The sequence below is a fragment of the Gossypium raimondii genome, chromosome 2 (genome assembly GCF_025698545.1).
Source record: "Gossypium raimondii isolate GPD5lz chromosome 2, ASM2569854v1, whole genome shotgun sequence".
Classification (NCBI taxonomy): Eukaryota; Viridiplantae; Streptophyta; class Magnoliopsida; order Malvales; family Malvaceae; genus Gossypium; species Gossypium raimondii.
Window position 1 is genome coordinate 833,505 of NC_068566.1, and position 15,982 is coordinate 849,486.

The 15,982-nt window shown below is 34.0% G+C and overlaps 3 protein-coding genes and 1 pseudogene across 3 annotated transcripts; 2 read left to right on the forward strand and 2 right to left on the reverse strand.

Moving 5' to 3' along the window:
* Window positions 1-8: 8 nt before the first annotated feature.
* Window positions 9-3,004, reverse strand: LOC105787513 (phosphatidylinositol/phosphatidylcholine transfer protein SFH12). Its single transcript, XM_012613934.2, has 13 exons — window positions 2,723-3,004; window positions 2,541-2,640; window positions 2,191-2,457; window positions 2,025-2,102; window positions 1,846-1,947; window positions 1,714-1,763; window positions 1,529-1,628; window positions 1,353-1,448; window positions 1,187-1,279; window positions 952-1,057; window positions 497-879; window positions 328-408; window positions 9-232 (listed from the first exon to the last, which is right to left on the reverse strand). The coding sequence occupies exons 1-13, from the start codon at window positions 2,932-2,934 to the stop codon at window positions 221-223; spliced, it is 1,680 nt and encodes a 559-aa protein (XP_012469388.1). The 5' UTR covers window positions 2,935-3,004; the 3' UTR covers window positions 9-220.
* A 5,873-nt stretch (window positions 3,005-8,877) lies between these two features.
* LOC105787516 (AAA-ATPase At5g17760) lies at window positions 8,878-11,235 on the forward strand. Its single transcript, XM_012613937.2, has 2 exons — window positions 8,878-10,028; window positions 10,601-11,235. Exons 1-2 carry the CDS (start codon window positions 9,042-9,044, stop codon window positions 11,081-11,083), a joined length of 1,470 nt encoding a protein of 489 aa, XP_012469391.1. The 5' UTR covers window positions 8,878-9,041; the 3' UTR covers window positions 11,084-11,235.
* On the forward strand, window positions 11,235-13,135 carry LOC105787518 (AAA-ATPase At5g17760-like; annotated as a pseudogene).
* A 47-nt stretch (window positions 13,136-13,182) lies between these two features.
* LOC105787515 (AAA-ATPase At3g50940) lies at window positions 13,183-15,431 on the reverse strand. Its single transcript, XM_012613936.2, has 2 exons — window positions 14,330-15,431; window positions 13,183-13,841 (listed from the first exon to the last, which is right to left on the reverse strand). Exons 1-2 carry the CDS (start codon window positions 15,338-15,340, stop codon window positions 13,353-13,355), a joined length of 1,500 nt encoding a protein of 499 aa, XP_012469390.1. The 5' UTR covers window positions 15,341-15,431; the 3' UTR covers window positions 13,183-13,352.
* Window positions 15,432-15,982: the final 551 nt, after the last annotated feature.

A 15,982-nucleotide genomic window follows, 5' to 3' on the forward strand; every position in this document is an offset into this window, starting at 1 on the left:
CCTTCAAATAATAGTATGTATATATATAAATGTATGCATGTACATTGATATATAACAGATCAATTTAAATCATGTATATATAATCAAAACTTTTTTGCATTGCACATTCTATGAGTGGAAATGTAAAGACTAGAGTGCACTTTGTGGGTTTGCCTTATAAACTGAACTGTTCCACCACCAGTTTTCCGAGCATCTGTTAGTGTTCGGCTTTTTTGTTTCTTCACCAGAAGTACTGAAAATATGAGAAAATCGAATATCAGACTCGAATGCATAACTTTCATGTGAATAATATTGTTCATAAGAGCTATGGAACTCTTTATAGCTTACCAAAACCCTCCTCTTCCTCTTCTTCTTTTTCTCAATATATGCCAAGAGCTCCTGCTGTTGAGCAACCGCGTCTTCGAGAGCCTAACAAAGCATGGGAATGACAATGTCGATCACTTTGATATGGAATACTATTGAAAACCAAAGCTTTATCAAAACCAGCAATGTTTACCTTCTTAGTTGCCATAAGCTCTTGCTCCAAGGCATCGGCTCGGTTTACTGCAGAATTCAACAATTCCTCCTTCTCAGGGGGCATCGTTGTAGGTTGTGTGTTCATAACGGTTATTCTCTCTTCCAACTCGGCTATACGTTTCATGACCGTCATCATCTCAGCAGGTGAGATGGATGCCGGTGGCGGTAAGTTAGCAGCCGAAGGTTCTTGGTTCTTAACCCCCGTTCCAACACGATTAACAGCATTCGAGTCATCACTGACTTTCTGTGACATAGTGCGTGTCACTTTCATCATGGTAGCAATGCCCATAACGAAGGTCATTACACCGGTGAATATCGGAGAACTGAAACCATCGGGATCCTTATGTTGCATAGGATAAACATCTGCCTTTGCAACAATGGAAACCTTAGCAGCTATTACGATTCAAAGTGTGTCCAAGTAAATATTCAATTTACCTTTCGATCGTACAGGAACTTTCTCGTTGTGCACACCAGTTTTCGGAGCTAAACTCACAGTTCTATCAGCCATTGGCACAAATTTCTTGTTTTGGCTTGTTTGGACCTGTGAGATTTATCAGAACAAAGAAAAACCAAGGGAAAAATTGTAACTTTTAACGCAAGAAACGAACTTGTTGGTACTACTAGATGCTATTATTGACAACATCGAGCAAAGAAAGGCTGCTATACTTACATTTTCATAAACAGGAGAGAGTTTTGGGGAAATGTTCTGTTTGTTTCCTGCATCTGGGACTGCCTCAGCTTCCGAGATGCTAGCTTGGTTTGACTGTGAAACAAACTACGAAGTCAATCAATGAAAAAAAATGGAAATAAAGCCGATGTGTTAAGCAAAAAAGAACCTCTGAGACCACGGCCTCATCATTGTAAACCGTCTTGTCTTCAGCACTTTGGGGCTGAGACTTCTTCGTGCATTTATGTTCACCGTTTTGAACCATCTGCAAGCGGAAGAATTGGTTAAGCGCTACCGAAGAGCAACTATACAGAATATTGGAGCCAAAAGACAGTTCAGGTTCACCTTCAAGATCTCCGGGTCCTTCCATGGACCCTTATCAGAAAGCATGCAGCCTCCTTGATCGGCACAGGTGCAAGTGCCTCCCAAAAACTCCGGTAACTCACTGATATAAAGCCACATGCAAAATGAAAATGTTCGATCACAATGCAAAAGAGGCAAACTAAGCTCATGTGGTCAAAACTACTTACCTTTCATCAATTATTTCAAGCAACTTGCTTTGAAATTTGGTTCCAAGAACCTGATACACGATAAATATTTATCGATTAACCTTTTATGCAATAAAAGGAGAAAACTCAACACGAGGAACCTGATATACGTACATTAATCTTGGCTGTTGTCTTAGGGTCAAGGAAAGACTTAACAGAGTTCCACAACATTCTAAATCCCGAACCAGCATTAATAATGAACATCCGGTTCAATGTCTGCAAAAAGAAAAGACCAAACATCATATAAAGTTAAAAAATCAAAACTGAAACAAAAGTCTAGCGTAAACCTGTACCTCGGGATAATTGTCACCATCAGTCTTTTGAAGAAGAGTGATGAGTTCCCTTGCAGCTTTGGTGAAGCTTTTAAGACCCTGAATCGTTAAAACTCGAAATTAAACCAAGCTGCATTCTCATACATTATCTATATGTATATATACATATATATTATCATTCACTTACCACTCCTTGTACATCCAAGATGGTGGTGCTTTGATCAATGTGCTTCTTGGCAGCAATAGAACAAGCTGGGAACTTAGTATTGAACGTTTTTTCAAACTCTTGTACATGGTATTGGATATACCGGTCCATAGTCGTAACTTGCATGAGCTTATTAGCATCTACTAAGCCTATTCTCTCTATATATACCGGTCGTCCATCTTTATCTACTCCATGGTACCCTTGTGGATAATATTTCAACACATCCTCACGCTCCTTGAACTCAAAATCCTTAAACCGAAAAAAAAAAACGAAAATGCAACTCAGTCACAAAGATTCATTTTGTTTTATGCCTTTTCTAGATAAGATTTTACCTCCAAAATCGTGTCGGTACCGAATTCCTTCCTCCATTGAAGCATATCACTCCACATTTGCTTTGTTTTATCAATATCAAACTTTCTAGCCTTCAAGAACCTTCATAAACACACATTTTAGAGCTTAACACAACAACAACATTGTCCTGAAAAGAACAAAACAAGATGGAAAACAAAACAACCTTAGCAGCTTGTGATAATCGTCGTGTTTTTCGGGCAATAGTTCTTCCAATAAAAGCGCTTGTCGCAAGGCATCAACGGCCTGCAACTCATCGGCATTGTGCTTGTCTTCGATCTCGATAGACATTACTTTACTACTCCTCCTACCTTTCTTTGAAAATGAATTCCTAAACTTACTTGAAGCACTAAGTGCAGCTTTTTTCAATGAACCCATTGCATTCTTTTTTTCTTCAGATACATCAACATCAAATGCTGTAGAAAAATAAAATAAAAACCCATTATCAAACCCGAAACATTACTTAACCCCCCCCCCCCAAATTTACAATGATTCCACAAAAAATTCATGCAAATCACTATAATATCAATAAAATAAAATAAAACAAAACCTCTTTTGGACAATTGGGTTTTCCTTATTTCTTCCAAAAAACATCAAAACATGCAAATGGGATCCTAAAAACAGATAAAAAAAAAGGGTAATTAGTGAAAAAATAAAAAATAATAATAGAAGACCTTGGTTTTGAATATCAGACATGATTTGAGGCTGGGCAAATTTTCTTGATAACAATCCCCAGGACTCAAATGTCTGCACAATGATATCATATACAATGTATTATATCATCAAACATTCAAATATTCATATATACATATAATTTTAAAAATTGAAAAACAATGTACCTCTTCAAAGGGGAAAGGGGAAGGTGGATGAGAGGGAGAATAATATAAGAAAAACCCCAAATGTCATATTTTGCTTCAATGGGTTTTTTTAGGGTGCTTCGAAAATGGTGGGGGAGTCAACCAAACAAGAAATCATAGTAATGTTTTTGTTATTACAATTTTTTCTTGTAATAAAAAGAAAGGAAATGGGTTTGTTTTTGTTTTCTTTGATTTATTTGAGATTTGCTTTTTTGACCAAGTCTTGATTCTTAAAACAACAATAGCTATGGCTTTGAAAAGATATTTTTAAAGAAAATTGAATGCTAAAGGTAAGGCCTTTCCGTTGATTTGTTTTCCCCCCGGATTTAACTGAAATTTTCTTTTCTGGGAAAGGGAAAAAAAAAACTGAAATTTTCTTTTGAACCAAACGGCATTTTTCCTGTTTTCGCGGCAAAATTTCGTACGGAATTTGGGTTTGGATTTCTTAAGGCCCATATATGTTTGTTGGAAAGGCTAATATGGGCTCCTAATGAATTCTTTTAGAAAAGTATAATGGAAAATTTAATCCCTAATCTTTGGATATGATTTAAGGGTTAGTAGCTCGCCTAGTCCAGTCCGATTTGGGTTGGGTTTGGACAATGATTTTTATACTTAGCGCAAATTCAATTTAAATGATAAAAAATTAAAATAAAAAATTTATAAAATAATTATTATTTTTTTAAATTCTTAAATAGTAAAAAGGATTTTTTTTAACGTCCTGACCTGACCCAAAAATGGATTTGGGCTTGAAAAATATTTTTGAACTGAGCCTCAATCCGATTTGACTTGACCAATAGACACCTCTACTAATGTTTACCTTTTTCTTTTTGTCATTTTGGCTCTAATTTTCTATTCACTCTAGCCCTTAACCTTCAAAATTTAGTCAAGTTACTTTCTTTTTTACTGAAAATATGATTAAATTGTTAAAATTTTAACGACACATATGTGGTAGCTTGTATGGCAGTTCACTTGTACTTCATTGCTAACATAGATAATTTTTAAAAAAATCTTATGAAGTTTTTTTTCCAAATTTTAAAATAAATTTGATGTATTTTTAAATTTTATAAAGTATACTAATGCTGCCAAAATTTTAAAAGTATACTTTTTCAAAAAGACAGACAAACAAATTCACTAAAATTTTAAAGATTAAGGGCCAGAGTGATAAAAAAAATTAGGATCAAAGCGACAAAAATGATAAAAGTTAGAAGCTAAACTATCATTATGCAAAAAAAAAAAAAACCTCATTTTTTTATACAATACTTATAACTACTCATAACCCCTTCCCAACCCTTAAATAGGAATATAAACTAGCTTCAACGTGCTCAAAACAGCATCCTCGTATACTGGCAATAATATATTTATAAATTTGTAATATTATTATAAAATATCAATATCTTAAATCGTTTGATGTGTTCTAAGTAAGATTTGAGTTCGAAACTTATAATGGAAGAAGAGCATTAGTTTTTAGGGGTGTTGACTCGATCTCAAATTTAATCGGGATTCAATGTTATGGATAAAATTATATATATTATTAAAGATATGATTAAATTAGGTAAAAATATTATCGAGACCCTTATACTAAAAGTTAGGTTGTATTTTGTCTTTTATACTAAAAAAATGGCAAATTAGTCCCTATACGTTAAATCAAAGAACAAATTGGTCATTTCTATTAAAAAATTTCATCCATTTGTACTGTTAAAATCTAATGTACCTGATGAGATAATCAGAAAGTAACATTTGATGTGCCACGTGTACCTCATGCTTACGTACAATGATTGGTTTTTAATAATAGAAATGTATAATTTTTTAACCGAATGACCATTTTATTTTATTATTATCTAACTATAGGGGCTAATTCATTTTTTGAATAAAAAAAAATATAATCTGACTCTTCTATTGATTTTGGCAGATCTTTTGCTGAAACAAGACCAATCCAAATTCATGATTCTTGTTCAAAATTCATTTTTTCTATTAAATTTTCATGTTTAATTTTTTATGGGTAAATTACATTTAAGGTAACTAAATTATTAGTAAATTTATGTTTGGTTACACAACTTCAAAAGTTACAAATTGGTCAGTGAATTATTTGAAAGTTTTTATTTAAATCATTTGGATATTGGGTATATTATTCTACTTGTCGAGGAGTATTGATCCACTGTATCGATCGTCGAATCGTTGCTTGAAGCTTGCTAGCCAAATTTAAAAAAAAAATTAACAACCCAATGATTTAAATAAAAAATTTTAAATAATTTAATGACTATTTTATAATATTTTAAAATTTAATAACCAAAACATAATATTATTAGTAGTTTACCTTTTTTTTTTTCTTTGTTTTATCTATATACCTATACATAAATCCTTTGTTGACACGTGAGTCACCTTTCAATATATATATTTTTGCATTATATAGGAAAATGGTAAATTTGTAGTTTTGGTGGCTATACTAATATATAATCACGTGGGTTACCCTTTTCATTCTTGCATTATATATGAAAATGATAAAATTTCAATTTTGGTCCCTATATTATACTCAAATTTAAGATTATACAACAATGGTCAAATTTCAGTTTTGGTCTCTATACTATACTCCAATTTAAGATCTGATCCTTATACTTTAACTTTTTGGCAAAATTCAGTACATAAACTTTTACAATATCCTTGATTAGCCCAAATACTTTATTTTGTTTAAAGTAATTTTTTAATTTCAAAATTTTATACCGTGAATTTAACAAAACAATTTAATGGTGTTAACGATTGGATTTGAATTTTAAATTGAAAATAGAGGACTAAATTTTAAAAATAAAAATATGAAGACCAAATTTCAAATGTACAATAAGTACAATAACTTGAAGTATATTTTAATCTTCAAATATTTACTCTTTAATTTAGCCCCAAAAATAACTGATCCAACGCAAAGCGTGGTAGGAACTGTAAAAGTACCATAGAAGCTCTTGTACTAAGAGTCAGATTGTACCCTTATATTCAAAAAATGAATAAATTAATCATTTTATGTTAGATCAAATAACAAATTGATCATTTCTGTAAAAATTTTCATTCATTGTTACTGTTAAAAATCGATTTATTGAAATAAAACTAAAGGAAAACAATAATTGTATGATTTAAATATTTAAAAAAAAAATTCAATAGAGGAACCCTTCAAACGAGAAAGAAGGTAAACTCTTCCAATTCTAAACCTCTAGATTTTTATGGTTAAATTTTAGTTTTGATCCCTCAAATCAATAGCCTTGAGGCCTTCCTTATATGACGCATGTCCAATATACTTTTTTTCTTTTCTAACATGGGAAGATAATGGTTAAATTTCAATTCTAATCCCTCTAATTTTATGGTTAAATTTTAATTTCTATCCCTATATTTAACTCAAATTTGAGATTTAATCTCTATACTTTAATTTTAAAATAATCTGGTACTTCAACTTTTATAATATCATTAGTTAGTCTAAATAATTTATTCGATTAAAATGCTTATGTGAATTTTAAAATTGTTAGCACCGTTAAAATTTTCTATTAAATTCAGGTCAATTACAATACCATTTATTTTGTTACATGGATATCAACCGGTATTTCTTTTTTAATTTCAAAATATCACCTCAACAAATTTAACAGAAAAAGCGTAGCGGTGTTTACAGATGAATCTAAAATTTAAATTCAAAAATAGAGGACTCATTCCGAAAACAAAAGTATTGATATTAAATTCTAAGATTTAAATTTTTACTTTATAATTTAAAAACGTGGGTGAAAATAATCTAATATAATAATATCAAAAGATGATGTGTTGTCGATCAGTCATGACTCTTTCCACAAGGAAAACTCCTAGAAATTGACATTTTTAAGTGAATAACTTGTTATGTTTTTATTAAGGTGTTTATCAAAAATTTTAAAATTTCAGACAGGTGGTCGAATTAATTAGGTTATCGATTTGATTAAGTAGGTCATTAAAAATTTATAAAAAAAATCGATTCAACCATCTAATTCAAACTTGTACTGATTCTCAAGTCAATCGGTCTAAAGCTTCTTTTTTTTTTTTCGATTCAAACAACTATAATGCACATATTAAATGTTCGTTCGATAGCATAATGTTGTTTGATTTAAATACTAAATTAAAAATTATAATTAATTACGAGAGTTAAATGAAATACATCTTAACCAGTAATTCAGAGTTTAATCTTCACATTAAGTATAAAAAACTTATAGAATGTGAAAAATTAATTACCGAACGGAGAAAATCTTAAAAAGCCATGATAGTGACAAAGGGGACACTTACTTTACCTTTCGTGTTTTTCTAAAACGAAAAAAGCTGTGAAAATGAGTCAGCTAAAGTGAATGTGGTTCCACCCCTGTGCCTGCCATGCACCCATTTCTTTACACCTATGCATATACACAACTCTATGCTATAAAGTCATTTGTCTTGGGGATAGGTGTTTCAAATCCTGCACAGGGACATATCCCCTTTTTGGATTTTGCTATCACCCATTAGCCAAAAAGCAATATTAGATGTGCAATGGATTTGACCTAATAACCATTCCTAAGTGAGAGATATTTGATCCAAACAAGTTTATTTGAGCCTGAGGATGAAGACAATATTGTAAGGTCACTTTTGTTTCCTGTTTGAGGGTTTGACCCCACTCCATATCTAATTTAGTAAAGTTTGATATTGATACTGAATATCCAGAGACTTCCCTGCTATATTGAAGCCCGGCCAGTCTAACAGCCGTTCAAAATATGAAAAGGTTCAGATAAAAATATAGGCTTGAAATATGAGTTTGGGTAAAAAAATAATTTTTTTATTTTTTATCTTTAAAATAAATCTTTGGTGTTCATTAAAAAATGGGTCGAGCTGGGCTTAGGACGCGGGCTAAAATTTTTTTTGAGCCCGACCCATAAACACCTCTAATCTTGAACGTCTACGTTCTCTTTCCTATATACTTCGTTTGGATTTATTTCAATTTTCAGCCCAATTGTGGTGTTGTTTAGATATATGTACCATTATTAAGAGCTCGATGCCACCCGCTCCGATTGTTAAATTATCAAAAGTTTGTTCTTTCAATTGTGGAACAAATATTATTTTAAGGGCATTTAAATCTCTTTTTTTTCTAATTAAAGTCTCGTTTTTATTTAAATCGTGAATGTACTATAATTTAATATTATTTGTAATTGTACTCGTAAACTTCTTAAACATATTTCTTTATAGAATAAAATATAATATTAGATTCGTTTATATTGATTATAAAAGTTATTTATTTGGATTTTTAAAATTTAATGAAAAATATATAATTAAAAAATAAAAAGAGTAAAAAGTATTTAAATAAAAAAAATCATTAATTAAAAAACATTGAACAATTTGTTTCCAAAAAGTCTACATAAATAAAGTTTCCCTCAAAAGGAACCTTAAATAAACCCACTTTGTGCCTTAAATAAACCCACTTTGTGCAAAGCAAATTTTATGTATGTGAAAATGGAGATGGTGGATTTGTTCTCCTTTTTTTTTTTTTTTCCTTAAACCAGAGGTAACCTTGTAAGGGCTATTTTTATAAATTTCCCCCAAATTTCTTTGAATATCACCATCACTTTGTAACTTGCCTGCGAATTTTTAAATTTTAAGTTTTACAACATGTTTTCAAGCAAAGAAATGCCATCACCATCATCATTGTTCTCGGCCTATGCTTCCATGACAGCTTCCATCATGCTATTTCGATCCATGGCGAACGATATCATCCCTTACCCAATCCGAAACTATCTCGTTACGAGTTTGGGTTACTTGTTCAAGCCACGATCTCGACTGCTCACTTTGGTCATGGAAGAATCCAATGGCATGGTTAGAAATCAAGTTTACGATGCGTCCGAGGTTTACTTATGTACCAAGATAAGTCCCGACACGGAGAGGCTTAAAGTTAGTAAGACCCCAAGAGAAAAGAACCTTACTATAAGGCTCGAGAAAGGCGAGAAAATCTTCGATTTGTTCGAGGGTGTTGAGCTTAAATGGAGATTTGTCTGTGCCGAAGCGGAGAAAGGGAATAACCCGAACGATCAAGTCGTTGCGAGAGCCGAGAAACGATCGTTCGAGCTCAGTTTCGATAAAAAATACAAAGGGTTGGTTTTGGGGTCTTATGTGCCGTTTGTATTGGAAAGAGCGAAGGCAATTAGAGATCAACAAAGGATTTTGAAGATGTATACACTTAGTACGCAAGGTTATATGGGAATGATGTGGGATTCGATTAATCTCGAACATCCCGCGACATTTGAGACGTTGGCGATGGACCCTAAGTTGAAAAACGATGTTATGGAGGATTTAGATAGATTTGTTAAGAGGAAAGGGTTTTATAAAAAGGTTGGAAAAGCGTGGAAAAGGGGATACTTGTTATATGGACCTCCCGGGACCGGGAAATCTAGCTTGGTTGCGGCCATGGCTAATCATTTGAAGTTTGATGTGTATGATCTTCAGCTTGTGAATATAATGGGAGATTACGACTTAAGACGGTTGCTACTATCAACGGGGAATCGGTCCATACTTGTCATCGAAGACATTGATTGCAGCATCGATTTGCCGGACCGACGGCATGCCCCCGATGGACGAAAACAACCTGAACATCATGTACAGGTTTGGCATATTTTAAGTCCGATCTAAAACTGAGAATTAAGCATTACTTGAACCATAAAAGCATTGAGTTCCCACTTTTTCACATTGGGAAATTGCAGGGAAAGATCATATGGGGGTAAAACTCCAGTTATATTAGAAGTTAAATTACATTTTACCCTTTTATTTAGAAAATAGTTAAATTGTATTTTGTCCACTTATTTGTTAAAAATTTAATCTATTTTTATAGTTAAAAATTAGCGTGATTGATAACACATGGCATGTCACTTGTACCTTATGTTAATATATAGAGATTAATTTTTAACAGTAAAATGAATGAAACTTTTAATAAAAGAAATAATTTACTTTTGATCTAACATAAAAGGATTATTTTGTCCATTTCTTTGAGTAGAAAAAATAAAATACAATCTATCTTATAATACAAGACCTCCGTGATACTTTTACCGACCATGATTAATACATATCATTTCTAGACATGTCTTTTTTGTCTTGTCCCATGGTTCATTGAGCAATTACTTCTTTTGTTGTATCAAAATTATAACCTTGGTACCCCCACCACATGGTTCATTTTGCAGTTGACACTATCAGGCCTGCTCAATTTCATTGATGGATTATGGTCAAGCTGTGGTGATGAGAGGATCATTGTATTCACCACTAACCACAAGGACCGGTTAGACCCAGCTCTACTCCGACCTGGCCGAATGGACATGCACATTCACATGTCCTATTGCAACCCTCAGGGTTTCAAGCTTTTGGCCTCGAATTACTTGGGAATCCACGGGTACCACCACCTTTTCGGCGAGATTGAAGGCTTGTTGCAGGACACCGAGGTCAGTCCCGCACAAGTTGCCGAAGAGTTGATGAAGAGCGAAGATCCCGACATTGCACTCGGAGGACTTGTCAAGCTGCTCAAACGGAAGAAGCTGGAAGGTGACGGACCGGTCGATAAAGACGGTAAGACAGTCGGAATTCGAGAAGTTAAAAGACAGAAAGTTGAGACCAAGGGTAAGCCAGTTAGGATGAGTAGAAGGAAGGTGAATAGGAGAAGGAACATATGATTACTAGCTATTATATTTTATTTGCATTAAATTGCTGCTTGCATGAGATTTCAGTGCTTTTAGTGAAATGCCACTCTTCTTTTTAGTTGTAAAAATTTAGAATTACAATGGTAATGCACAAAAATTTTAAAAGGCTTCAAATATATATAGAATGCGGCTTCAAGATATCATTTTCTCTTGGCTCAATGAAACCTAAAATTCTAACCATGTTTTTGACCAAAAAGATGTCGTCTCTGTCATCGTTGTTTTCGAATCAGCAACTATCTCTTCACATAATTGAAAGACTTGTTTAAGCATCGCTCGAAACTATTCGCTTTGATCATCAACGAAACCAATGGCATGGAGAGAAATTAAGTCTACTATGCAACCGAGGTTTACTTGTGCAACAAGATAAGTTCCGACACCGAGATGCTCAAAACAAGCAAATCCCCAAAAGACAATAACCTCACAATAAAGTTCGCGAAATGTGAGACAATGGTCGATTATTTCCAAGGCATCGAGCTTAAATGGACCTATGTAGGTAATGAAGTAGGAATGAGCAATAACCAGAAGGATCCATCCGCTATACGGTCGTTTGTGCTTGGTTTCATAAGAAACATAAAGACTTGGTTTTGAGTTCTTATGTGCCTTACATGCTAGAAAAAGCAAAGGCAATAAGAGATGAATAAAGGGTTTTGAAGATGTACACTCTCGACAACAAGCACTGATTTAACTCAAAGGTGTGGGATTCCATTAACTTCGAACATCCCGCGACGTTAGAGACGTTAGCAATGGATCCTGAGTTGAAAAATGCTGTCATGGAGGATCTAAATAGGTTTATTAGTAGGAAAGAGTTTTATAAAAAGGTTGGGAGAGCATGGAAAAGGGGTTACTTGTTGTATGGGTCACCAGGGACCAGTAAATCGAGCTTGGTTGCAGCTATGGCTAATTATCTTAAGTTCGATGTGTATGATCTTCAGCTCGTGAATATATACTGGGAGTCCGATTTGAGACGGTTGCTGCTATCGATGGGGAACCGGTCAATACTCGTGATTGAAGATATCGATTGCAGTGTCAATCTTCCAAACCGGCAACAGCCAGCAACCTGCCGATAAACCAATAAATCTGAAAAAGGAAGTACAGGTTTGGCTTCTCTACAGTTTACACACGTAGATAAATTATGTAAGCTAATTCTTAAGATATATTTGTAAAAATTGTGCAGTTGACACTATCGGGGCTACTCAATATCATTGATGGATTATGGTCAAGCTGTGGAGACGAGAGGATCATTATATTCAGCACTAACCATAAGGACCGGTTAGACCCAGCTCTACTCAGACCAGGCCGAATGGACATGTACATTCACATGTCCTACTGCAACCCTCAAGGTTTCAAGCTTTTGGCCTCGAATTACTTGGGAATCCATGGCTACCACCACCTTTTCGGCGAGATTGAAGGCTTGTTGCAGGACACCGAGGTCAGTCCCGCACAAGTTGCCGAAGAGTTGATGATGAGTGAAGATCCCGATGTTGCGTTAAGTGGACTCGTCAAGCTACTCAAATGGAAGAAGCTGGAAGGTGATGATGCTAATGCGTTCGATATTCAAGATGTTAAAAGACAAAAGGGTTAACTGTTATTCGATAATCCAACTGTACTAATCGTACTTAATTCGATTGACACTGTTGTTATTTCTGTTGAAGCCGTGGTCCAATTCAACCCGGCAACGGACTTGCCTATCAAGCTACTAGGCAATGTAAACTTCGCAACATGGAAAGCTCAATTAGTGATGCTACTCAACGGACATCAATTAATTGGTCATCTTGACGGTTCAATATCAGCTCCACCAACGGCGATCTCTCGAAATAGAAAAGAAATCCCAAATCCGAAATATCAAATTTGGTTCAGTCAAGATCAGTTCATTCAACAAGCAATGATGGCGTCAGTCGATATCACTATCGTCCCGACCGTAGCCACCGCCGAAACGGCCCAAAAAGCATGGGAGCTTCTTCATACCTTTTATGCTAATATGACCGAGAAAAAAAAAAGCTCAGAATTAGAAATAGTAATACATTATCGGTACCTTTTTTGTTTTGATGAGATGATATTTTTGCAGGTAAAACTTACGTATAATATAGACATATTAGTCATTCATTTAGGCTGAATGAGTAACATAATAAAAACATGGTGTATGGTTTTTCTTGACATATTAGTGTTTGATTTTTGATATTTTTAAATTTTGGATTTCTTCGATGCTTCGTCTTTCTTGAGATATTTGTGTTCGATTTTCAATTCATTCTTGGGATTCTTTAACCTCGGCTTTCTTCGAGGCTTCGTCCTTCTTGAGATACTTGTGTTCGATTTTCAGTTCTCGAGATTCTTTAACCTCGGCTTTCTTCAAGGCCTCGTCCTTCTCGAGTTTGTCCTCTTCCATTTTCCTCTGTTTTAGGAAACTCAAAAACCCTTCAACCGCAACATCAACATCTTCATCTTTCATTAACTCTTCAGCAACTTGTGCAGGGGTGACCTTGGTAGCTCCCAACAACACCTCGATTTCCCCGAAAAGCCGGTGCTCGCCTTTGATCCCCAAGTAATTCGCAGCCAAAACCGTGAAAGCACGCATACCGCAATATGACAAGTGAATGTGCAAGTCCATCCTTCCGGGACGTAACAAAGCCGGATCGAGCCTATGCTTGTGGTTCGTCGTTAGCACGATGATCCTCTCGTCTCCGCAACTCGACCATAGACCGTCGACAAAGTTCAATAGCCCCGAAAGCGTCAACTGCATAGATTTCAACACAATCACACACATTTAACACATCAAAAACACAAGGTTAAATTCTTCTATTAGTCCCTATAATTTGTGAAAGTTGTTGATTATTCCATGTACTTTAATTTGATCGATTTTAATCTCTATACTTTTCAAATCGATCAAATTTAGTCCAATTACTATTCAAAATTTGAAAATTTAGTCCTGAATCAAATAGTCTTGTTACTACGCATACAATTGTAGATTTAGTTCATTTTTTCCAATTGGATCGATCTAAATTTAGTCTTACACATATAACAGTCGTTAATCCATTAATTAAATTTTTAGTGAGTAATATGTGAAAATAACAAGTTGAATACGTTTTCCGTATCAAATTTTGGAAATAGCAAGACTTAATGAATTTAACAGTTATCGTTTAGTGGCGTTTGAAATTTTAAAATTTGAAAAGTATAGGAACTAATTACAGAATTTAACCAAAACACAAATATGCAAGGACTAACCTGTTTGTCTTGACCATTACGCCTATGTCCACGATCAGGCAAATTAACAGTACAATCAATATCTTCAATCACAAGAATCGATCTATTCCCGATATCAAGCAACAATCTCCTCAAATCCGAATCACTTTTTATATTCTCAAGCTGCAAATCATAAATATCAAACTTCAAATAATTAGCCATAGCAGCAACCAAGCTTGATTTACCAGTCCCAGGTGGTCCATACAACAAATAACCCCTCTTCCATGATCGACCCACTTTTTTATAAAACTCTTTCCTTCTAATAAACCTGTTTATATCATCAATAATCATGGTTTTCAATTCTGGGTCAAGTGCTAAAGTCTCAAATGTCGATGGGTGTTCAAGCTTAATCGATTCCCATTTGAATTTAAAACCATAACGAACATTCCCCAATGTATGTATCTTCAAAACCCTCATTTCATTTTCGATCATTTCAGCAGATTTCAACACAAATGGCAAATAAGAATTCATCACTAAATCCCCATTATTTTTCTTGAATCTTAGTATGAAGTATCGTTTTTCAGTAACGTTACCTTTTATCTCCACTCCGTAGCAAACATGTCGCCATTTAAGCTCGACACCATTGAAGGAATCTGTGATTCTTTGACCTTTATCAAGCTTAAATGATAACCCTTTGTCTTTGATCCGTTTGCTTACTTTGAGTCTTTTGGTATTTGGGTTGACTTTGGTGCTTAAATAAAGCTCGGTAGCGTTGAACACGTGGTTCGGTTCGATACCGTCGAATTGGTCGATGATGATGGTTTGTTTGCCGGAGAAGAAACAGAATAAAGAACTGATAGCTGAGAATATGTGTTTTCGAAGTGGGTATGGGATGAGATCGTTGAATATGGATCGTAAAAGCATTAATGAAGCACTTATTGAAGCGTATGTAGTGAAAGCTGATGTTGCAGATGGGAAAATGGTGGAAAAGGATTTGGGGAATTTGTTGAATGGTGATGAAGATGAGTGGTTGCTTGGTTTGCAGGAAAGCATGGTGAGAAAATTTTGTCTTCTTTTTCTCTTTGATTTTCTGGGTTTTTTTTTCTTTATGTTGAGAGTGGTCTCAATGGTTTTTTTTTTTTTATCGCTTATTTGGGTTGATGGAGGTAACTTATGTTCATAGGTTAATTACACTAAACGTCCTCAAATTATAGCATAAATTATAAATTGATTTCAAATTCTAAAAAAGTTTCAGTTGAGCCCTCAAAGTTAAGTATTGCATCAATCACATCCTTCCTCAACATAACCATTAGCTTAAGCATCAAATGTCAACCCGAACCCGACATTGTAGATCACATGAATAGTCTGAATATAACGAGTTAAAATACAAAAAACAAGTCCTCTATATTTTATTGACACAACCTAATTACAATTTAATCCACATGATTTATTATATCCATGCTAAATTTTAACTGGCTTTTAAATTGACGAAAAGACTTGATTAATAAAAATAATAATATTTTAAAGTTTATGATCAATTTAAAATCTCGATAATAATTTAAAAGCAGATAATGCAATTAACCCTTTAAATAATTTAAAATCTCTTAGTTAACAACTCCCAATAAAAATAATAATTTAACATGAATTACCCTATAATTGTTCATAAAAAAAGTGATGATAATTACAAAAGCAGGT

Bases quoted from the DNA above. Each gene is read 5' to 3' on its own strand.
- LOC105787513 (XM_012613934.2), bottom strand. From the start codon at position 2,934: ATGGGTTCATTGAAAAAAGCTGCACTTAGTGCTTCAAGTAAGTTTAGG. The intron at 1,764-1,845 runs GTACGTATATCA...ATCGTGTATCAG, and splicing joins AGACAACAGCCAAGATTAAT to GTTCTTGGAACCAAATTTCA. The intron at 1,058-1,186 runs GTAAGTATAGCA...TAAATCTCACAG, and splicing joins TCTCTCCTGTTTATGAAAAT to GTCCAAACAAGCCAAAACAA.
- LOC105787516 (XM_012613937.2), top strand. From the start codon at position 9,042: ATGTTTTCAAGCAAAGAAATGCCATCACCATCATCATTGTTCTCGGCC. The intron at 10,029-10,600 runs GTTTGGCATATT...TTCATTTTGCAG, and splicing joins AACCTGAACATCATGTACAG to TTGACACTATCAGGCCTGCT.
- LOC105787515 (XM_012613936.2), bottom strand. From the start codon at position 15,340: ATGCTTTCCTGCAAACCAAGCAACCACTCATCTTCATCACCATTCAAC. The intron at 13,842-14,329 runs GTTAGTCCTTGC...AAATCTATGCAG, and splicing joins GTAATGGTCAAGACAAACAG to TTGACGCTTTCGGGGCTATT.